Raw genomic sequence first — 8725 nt, 5'->3', positions numbered from 1 at the left:
AAACCCGGGAGGTGGAGCTTGCAGTGAGCTGAGATGCAGCCACTGCACTCCAGCCTGGGCGACAGAGCGAGACTCTGTCTCAAAAAAAAAAAAAAGTTCTCAACCTTCTCTCTGCCCACACACCTGAGAAATGCATCACCTACTTATGAGTAACAATAATCTCCCTCTACCCCTACCCCACAGCAATTCTCTGCATAGACAGGGAAAAGGAAAGGATAGGATGGGATGGGAGGATATGAGGTGGTTCTGGAAAATAAAGAAAAAAGCTACCAGGTGATTCTGGTAGTTGATCACATTTGGGCTCGCTGCTGTACTGTAATGGAAAACTCTTTTGGGGTGTAGGAATCTAGAATTACACTAGAATTTACGGCACAACAGTTTTATGGAGGCAAAATCAAGTAAATGGGAAGGAGACCAGTTGGAACTAGGGCATCGTTGAGAGGGGAGAGTGCAGGGTTAGTAGTTCTCAGCACCTATACAGCAATCTGACCTCTATTGGAGTATGGTCCAGTAAGGCTCAGAAAGGGCCTGGTTTGTAGTTCATTGTTGGGTACCATCACAGGGCCCTGTCTGCATCATGCCAGCCCCCGAGAGTGATACAGTTGAGGTTGGACAATCTTCATTGTACAGAGGAGGAGACTAGGGGTCAGAGACGGGCAGAGTTACCCAGGCACTCAGTCAAACAGCAGCACAGTGGGATGGGAATCCCAGGCTCCTCTTTCCCAGCCCAGAGCCTTCAACACTACCAAGTTCTTTACTTGTCGTTAGTTCCCAGATAAACTTCATGCAAGCTTTGACCTACTAGTCACACATTCCAAATTAATGGAGAGAGCTGCCTTTGGGAATAAGACAGCTATAAACAAACAAGGTTACAAATGAGGTTTTTAGGAAATTCAAGTTATCTTTCCTTTCCAGCAATGTCTACAGGTGCGGGAAAGGGCTCTGTGTCTAATAGGAACACAGGAATCACCTAGTAAACCTCTCTAGATGGCTCCTGCTGCCCTTAAAACAGACAGGAAACAGCAGTGCCAGTGCTGCCACCACTCCCAACTCCATCACCCTTCCCGCTGTCCCTTCCCCTGCCATTACCTGCACAAAGTGTTGCATTTGAGGGCTCCAGTACCAAAATTGTTTCCCACATAGGAAAGCCTATCTGTTTCAGCTGCCTAAAATGCAGAGAGGGGAAACTCCATTTACAACCAATGTTGAAAGGTATTAAGCATCATCTCTCTTTTCTACATTTGCTGAGGCTTTTGAATCCAGACTCACAATGGATTAGAACTAGTTCATCTCTGGCAGATGATCCAGCTCCACTCTCTCTAAGGGAATATGGGGTGTCCCTGTGGGGGAAGCAAGACAACTTTTGAAAGAGAAGCCTCAGATGGTGCTAGCTTCTAAATGGCATGAAAAGCTCTTGGGGGAATTCTTTTTTTTTTTTTTTTTTTTGAGACGGAGTCTTGCTCTGTCACCCAGGCTGGAGTGCAGTGGCCGGATCTCAGCTCACTGCAAGCTCCGCCTGCCGGGTTCACGCCATTCTCCTACCTCAGCCTCCGGAGTAGCTGGGACTACAGGCACACGCCACCTCGCCCGGCTAGTTTTTTTGTATTTTTAATAGAGACGGGGTTTCACCGTGTTAGCCAGGATGGTCTCGATCCCCTGACCTCGTGATCCGCCTGCCTTGTTCTCCCAAAGTGCTGGGATTACAGGCTTGAGCCACCGCGCCCGGCCAGCTCTTGGGGGAATTCTATCACAAGACTTGAGAGAGAGGCCCTGGGCTTCTAGCACTTATAGGTATGCAACAAAGTGATTCTGTAAGCAATCTCTCTTTGGCCCAAAGTCCAAGCCCTTTTTCATCTTCTTTGCCCATCTCTCCCATGACTGTTCTTTGTATACTCTCAGGACCATGGCTGATTGACTCCCCAATCATAAGCAAGCTTTCCTGCTTCTCTGCATTTGTCCTCGCTATCCTTTTCACTTAGAACACCAAACCTTGACTGCCAAACCCTCATTCCAGCCTTCAAGACTCAGCTCCAACATGACCTCCCCAAGGAAGGCATTCTGGCAGAGACCTCTCCTCCCACTGAGCTCACTCTGCCCTGTACTCTTCCGCACGTGGCCTCAGAGCTTTGTGTAAAAGTGTCCCTCACAGCCAGTTCTCATCTCTCTAGAGCAGAGGTTCTCAATCCAGGGAAATCCACTCTGGAGCTACTGGCATCTAGTGAGTAGAGACTAGGGATGCTGCCCCCACAGCAAAGAATTATTGGCCCCAAAAGTCAATAGTCCTGAGGTTGAGAAACCCTGCTCTAGAGTATGAACTCCGAGTGGGGCTAGGCCTGATTTGGCTGTTTTCCTAGAAGCTTGCAGCACAGGGATACAGAGGAGGTTCCATAAATGCTTGTTGAAAGAACAAATGAATGAAAGATGGAGCCTGTCCCCACATGCCAAGTTGCTGGGCATCAGAGTTCTTCAAAGGTCCGTTTGCTACTACTCTCCTGTTTCTCCCCACACCACCCACCCCCAGGCGCCTTCTGAGCCCTGCAGAGTGGAGACAGCTGGCAACTGCTTCACTTACCAGGATCCGTTGATGCCTCTTCCTGGGGTTGGTGGAATCTTTGTTCTCATACAAGGTAAAGCGCATGTTGCCTGGACTCTGTAGCTTCCCGTTGGAGAACCGGACTGTAAGAATGCAGCCCAAGAATGAGGTGAGAGCAGAAGGCCACACAATGTACGGTGGGACTAGACTGTCACTGGGAGGGAGTGAGTGTCAGAATGGGGATGGCAAGGAAGCTCGGGTCCTGACCCAAAGGGAACTGGAGGAGATCCGGGGCCAGCTGAGAGGAGGGGTTAGGGAGGTGGGAGAACCCTAGGGAGGGGCTGTGACAGGGGGTAATATCTCCCGGAAGGAGGCTGACAGCAGAGGCCTGGTCCACACCTAAAGTGACAGAAGGAACCCCTGCCCATTGAAGAGAGGGAAACGGGGGAGGTGGGAGACCTAAAGCCTCACCCACCAGGGTCCTGGACAGGGCAGGGTCCTGGACACAGCCCTGGGGAGCGGGTGAGTGGGATGTCCCAATCCGGCTGGGCGGTAGTGACAGAAAGACGGACAGGGCAGCCCCGACCGAGCCCAGGGGAGTGGTGGAGACTAGAGGCGTCCTGGCCCCGCTGGGGAGAAGCCTAACGGAGTGCGAGGGGACAGCTGAGATACCGAGACGGAAGGGGTGAGGGTTAGAGGAGCACTGCTCCAGCTCGGCAGTCTTTACCCAGTACAGCTCTCTGGCTCCCGTCGGGCGCCCCACAATACTGCCACCTCGCACTCGGCAACACCTCCGCCGCCATCTCGCCTGTCTGTCCGCCAAGCACAGCAGTTAAAACAGCAGTAGCCACAAACGGATTTTTAAACACGCGGGAGCCTAGGCCGCACGGCGGGGCGGAAAAGGCGTGGCCGCGCCGGGCACCGCCCACAGTACGCGAGCCGCGTGTCCCCGCCCCCCGCGCGGAGAGGCGTGGTCTCCGCCCACGAGGTGCCACACACTCGCGCGACTGGCCGAGGCGCAGCACGTGAGTAGCTCAGCGCTCGCCTGCACTGTGGGTTTTGTAGGTCCAGAGCCTGAGACGTCCTACGGCCTCAGCCTAAACTTGCTGTGAGCCTTCTTCCGGCTCAGCACCGTCTAGAGAGAGTGTCGTCTCTTTCCTACTGTGACAAACACATCTTCCCAAGACCTGAAAGACCAAGTTCAAATTTAGAATTCTCTGACAGGAACTCCTTGAGCCCCAACTAAATGTGGCCTCTGGCGAAAAGCCGCCCGTCTCTAGGGCCTCCCACCCACCCACGTGGACATCCAGTTCTAGGTACAAGCTTTGTCCACAGTCCGACAAACAGCTCCCTGCAATGCGCTGTGGCGTGCACACATGTGGCCCAATCAACCCTGAGGTGATGAAACAGAAGCCCAACCAACCCCAGAGCCTTTGGGCAGGAGATTCTGGACTGAAATAGAAGAGGGAGTCCGAGCTGATGGACATGTCCCTTTTTCACTGCGGATTCAACCCTTCTTCTGCACGGGGAGTTTTCAGAGCAGAAAAAAGGCAAAAGCAGGACCTTTAAGCATGGACCCTGGCCGAGGCCCCCTTTGCCCAAAAATGCGTACTATTGAAGGGCAAGAACTCAGGTTGACTCCCCTCTGTCTTCCAAATCACCTTTTTTCAAGACTCTTTTCCTTCCACATACCCTCACACCCGCCTCCAACACCCAGAATCCTAGGAATAATCCTAAAGCCTGCAACCCCTTTGCCTGAGCACTTGTCACTCTTTTCTAATTACCCAATCTCAAACTTAAAGAAACACTGCAAGAACTTTTTTTGCCCTGAACCATTTAGAGTAAGCTGTCCACCTGATACCCTTTCACCCATGAAGACTAGTATTTCCTACAGACAAGGACATTCCCTAAATAACAACACAGCCATCAGCAAATTGCCAGGCGCAGAGGCAGAGGCAGTTCTATCCCTTGATTCTAGGAATTTGAGACCAGGCTGGGCAACATAACAAGACCCTGTCTCTACAAAAAAAATAATCATTAGTCACGTGTGGTGGCACACACCTGTCGTCCCAGCTACTCAGAAGGCTGAGGTGGGAGGATTGCTTGAGCCTAGGAGGCAGGGGCTGCAGTGAGCTGTGATGGTGCCACTGCACTGTAGCCTGGGCGACAAAAAAAAAAAAAAATTAAACAGAAAAGAATCAGGAAATTAACACTGGTACATTACTACCATGTAATCCTCACATCCCATTTAAGTTTACCCATTGTCCCAACGCTTGTTGTTTGTTTTTTGAGATAGGGTCTCAGTCTGTCACCCAGGCTGGAGTGCAGTGTTGCAACCAGGGCTCACGGCAGCCTTGACCTTCCAGGCTCAAGTGATCCTCTCACCACAACCTCCCAAGTAGCTGAGAATACAGGTGTATGCCACCACACCTAGCTTTTTTTTTTTTCTTAATTTAAAAAAAATTTTTGTAGAGACTAGGTCTCACTATGTTGCCAGGGCTGGTCTCAGACTCCTGGGCTCAAGTGATCCTCCCACCTTGGCCTCCCAAAGTTCTGGGATTACAGGTGTGAGCCATTGCAGCTGGCCCAATCATGTTTTTATAGCAAAAATGTCCTGGCAAGAATCATGTGTTGCATTTAGCTCTCATAGCCCTTCCTCCCTTGGAAGGCTACCTTGCCCCACCTCATGATTTTGGATTGAATTGTTCAGGGAAGGAAAAGGGAAGAAGAAGGAAGAAGAAAGAAGGATGAAGAGCTTAATTGTGTGATTGTCTCCCCCATTGATCATTTTCTCACTAAACTTATTTGGGGTTAACAATAAACACTTTGGGGGTTAATAAACAAATTTATGTTTGTTTTGATCACTGCTTTATCTCCAACTCCTGAACATAGTAGACCCTCAATAAATATGGAATGAATTAATGAATGACACGGCAAAGAATGGGCCTGAATTATCACTAATCTTGGAAGCCTAGCCCAGGGACTGGAACTCAAACATGTTTGGTAATGTTGGTTGAAATCAACTAGCATAGGGTTTACACATAACAGACTCTATAAATGTTTTTTGGTTGAATTAAAATGTGAACAGTTAAAGTTAAAGGTGACCAAGATAACAGTGGCTATGATGAGCCAAGTATAGTTCTTAAGAGAAGTATCTTGGTCCCTCGTGATATAGGAACACATTGTATGGCCTTGTTACTCAAAGTGTGGTCCATGGAAACAGCAGCCTTGACATCACCTGGGAACTTGTTAGAAATGTAGGATCTCCAACCCTATCAAATCTTCTGAATGAGGATCCGCAGGTGATTCACGCGCACTTGAAGTTTAGGAAGCACTGTTGTACCAGACTGATCTCCTTTTAAGGCACATCTCTGCCAGTCAGATAAATTCTGTGAAAGTCCCCTGGATTGACTGTTTTGTAGCGAGGAGAAAAGCTGAAGAGTACAATACACCCAGTGAAGCAAAAACTCCTAGAATTACCACAGGCCAGAATTCCAAATGACAGAGATTCTATCCATGGCAGCAAAGTGTTGATGGTCGGGTAGCTGGGAAGGGGATCATACTATACCCCTGTGTTGTTTAATTATTTAACAGTTATTCAAAAGACACACCTATCACACCATGTACATATACATATGTGCCTGTATAACTGGGATGGGGCAGGAGGGAGGGAGCCCTTCTTTTTTTTTTTTTTTTTTTTTGAGACGGAGTCTTGCTCTGCAGCCCAGGCTGGAGTGCAGTGGCCAGATCTCAGCTCACTGCAAGCTCCACCTCCTGGGTTTACGCCATTCTCCTGCCTCAGCCTCCGGAGTAGCTGGGACTACAGGCGCCCGCCACCTCGCCCGGCTAGTTTTTTGTATTTTTTAGTAGAGATGGGGTTTCACCGTGTTAGCCAGGATGGTCTCGATCTCCTGACCTCGTGATCCGCCCGCCTCGGCCTCCCAAAGTGCTGGGATTACAGGCTTGAGCCACCGTGCCCGGCGGGAGCCCTTCTTAGGCATTAACCAAAATGCAAAAACCTATAGTGGCCTCTTTTATTTATTTATTTATTATTATTATTATTTTTTGAGATAGGGTCTCATTCTTGTCGCCCAGGATGGAGTGCAGTGGCGTGATCTGGGCTCACTGCAACCTCCGCCTCCCAGATTCAAGCAATTCTCCTGCCTCAGCCTCCTGAGTAGCCGGGATTACAGGCACCCACCACCACGCCTGGTTAATTTTTATAGTTTTGGTAGAGACAGGGTTTTACCATTTTGGCCAGGCTGGTCTCGAACTCCTGACCTCAAGTGATCCACCCGCCTAAGCCTCCCAAAGTGCTGGGATTACAGGCGTGAGCCACTGCGCCTGGCCAAGTGGCCTCTTTTATATTCAAGTCGTGGATAATCACAGGCAGAATTTAACACATAATTTTTTTTTGAAATTTAGTTTGGAAATAATTCAGAGACACCTGGAGTTTTCTTTTAGTATCATTTTTCAGAGAAGGAAAATGATTTTCCAGAGGGGGAAAGGAGAGGGAGAAAAGCAAAGTCCTCCTTTCCTTTCCTGGGGTAATATCTCCATCTGCTGGTGTTTCAGAATAACACTAACAAAGACCTGAAAAGGCGAGTCAGATTCCATACAGTGACTCACCCTGTACTCTGGTCACCTAGGCTGGAGTGTAGCAGCGCGATCTCAGTTCACTGCAACCTCCACCTCCCGGCTTCAAGCAATTCTCCTGCCTCAGCCTCCTGAGCAGCTGGAATTACAGGCGTGTGCCACCATGCCCAGCTAATTTTTCTATTTTTAGTCGAGACGGGGTTTCAACATGTGGGTCAGGCTGGTCTCAAACTCCTGACCTCATGATTCACCAGCCTCAGCCTCCTAAAGTGCTGGGATTGCAGGCGTGAGCCATTTTTGTGTCCTGTTCTATGAATTATCTATTTGTATCCTTTACTTACTTTTACAGTTGGTTGTTAGTCTTACTGAGATACAGGAACTCTTTATATATTAAGGAACCTAGCCTTTTAAATCTATGTTATGGCCGGGCACATTGGCTCATGCCTGTAATCCTAGCATTTTGGGAGGCTGAGGCAGGAGAGTTGCTTGAGGCCAGGAATTTGAGACCATCCTGGGCAACACAGCGAGACCCTGTCTCTACAAAAAATAAAAACTTGCCAGGCATGATGGCACATGCCTGTAATACCAGCTACTAGGGAGGCTGAGGCAGGAGGATTGCTTGAGCCCAGAAGGTTGAGGCTGTAGTGAGTCTATCATGCCACTGTACTCCAGCTTGGGTGACAGAGTGAGACTGTCTCTGAAAAAATTTTTTTAAGTCTGTGTTATGTGTTGCAAATAGTTTCCTCTGTTCTTTGTCTTTCAATTATGGAATTTTTGACATTTCCAAAATTTTTGACAATTATGGAATTTTTGCACAATTGAAAAATGTATTGTTTAGCTTCATTTATCAGACTTACTCTCTACCTCTCAGGCTTTGTATTTTGTTTAAAAAGGCCTACTTTACTCCAAGATTATAAAATACATTGTTCGGCCAGGTGCAGTGGCTCACATCTGTAATCCCAGCACTTTAGGAGGCCAAGGTGGGCAGATCACCTGAGGTCAGGAGTTCACGACCAGCCTGGTCAACATAGCGAAACCCCATCTCTACCAAAAAATACAAAAATTATCTGGACATGGTGGCGTGAGCCTGAGTTCCAGCTCCTTGGGAGACTGAGGTAGGAAAATTCCTTGAACCTGGGAGGTGGGGGTTGCAATGAGCTGAGATCATGCCATTGCACTCCAGCCTGGGCGACAGAGCACGACTCTATCTTAAAAAAAAAAAAAAAAATCGTTCCAGGTTTTCTTCTTTTGCTATTATGGGTTAGTTTAAAAAATACCATATTTGATTAAATTGATATTAAATTTGTGTAAAAAGTCAGGTGTTACCACTTAAGGGTAGTTGTCCATGTTCTCTGGCATTTTGAAGAATTGGACAAAGCACACAAACAAAGCAAGGCAGTGAAAGCAAACATTTATTTATTTATTTATTTATTTATTGAGACGGAGTTTCCCTCTTGTTGCTTAGGCTGGAGTGCAATAGCATGATTTCGGCTCACCACAGACTCCACCTCCTGGGTTCAAGCAATTCTCCTGCCTCAGCCTCCTGAGTAGCTGGGATCACAGGCGTGTGCCACCACACCTGGCTCTTTTTTTTTT

General features: G+C 48.4%; 1 protein-coding gene across 2 annotated transcripts in view; it reads right to left on the bottom strand.

Moving 5' to 3' along the window:
* POLR1E (polymerase (RNA) I polypeptide E, 53kDa) overlaps positions 1-3449 on the bottom strand; it is a 23265-nt gene extending 19816 nt beyond the window's left edge. The window contains exons 1-3 of one of the 2 annotated variants that reach the window (XM_011939446.1): positions 3261-3449; positions 2573-2676; positions 1090-1166 (exon numbers count right to left, since the gene is read on the bottom strand). Coding sequence is in view for 1 of the 2 variants with exons in the window: in XM_011939445.1 (XP_011794835.1) it covers positions 1090-1166; positions 2573-2676; positions 3261-3336 (257 nt within the window). In the remaining variant the exon portion in view is untranslated. The remainder of the gene's footprint in view (positions 1-1089; positions 1167-2572; positions 2677-3260) is intronic. The other variant, XM_011939445.1, reaches the window with a different exon arrangement.
* Between the last annotated feature and the right edge of the window lie 5276 nt (positions 3450-8725).

The sequence above is a fragment of the Colobus angolensis genome, unplaced genomic scaffold (assembly GCF_000951035.1).
Source record: "Colobus angolensis palliatus isolate OR3802 unplaced genomic scaffold, Cang.pa_1.0 Scaffold181, whole genome shotgun sequence".
In the NCBI taxonomy this organism is placed as follows: domain Eukaryota; kingdom Metazoa; phylum Chordata; class Mammalia; order Primates; family Cercopithecidae; genus Colobus; species Colobus angolensis.
The sequence above is the reverse complement of the archived record's forward strand: the minus strand, read 5'-3'. Positions and strand labels throughout refer to the sequence as shown.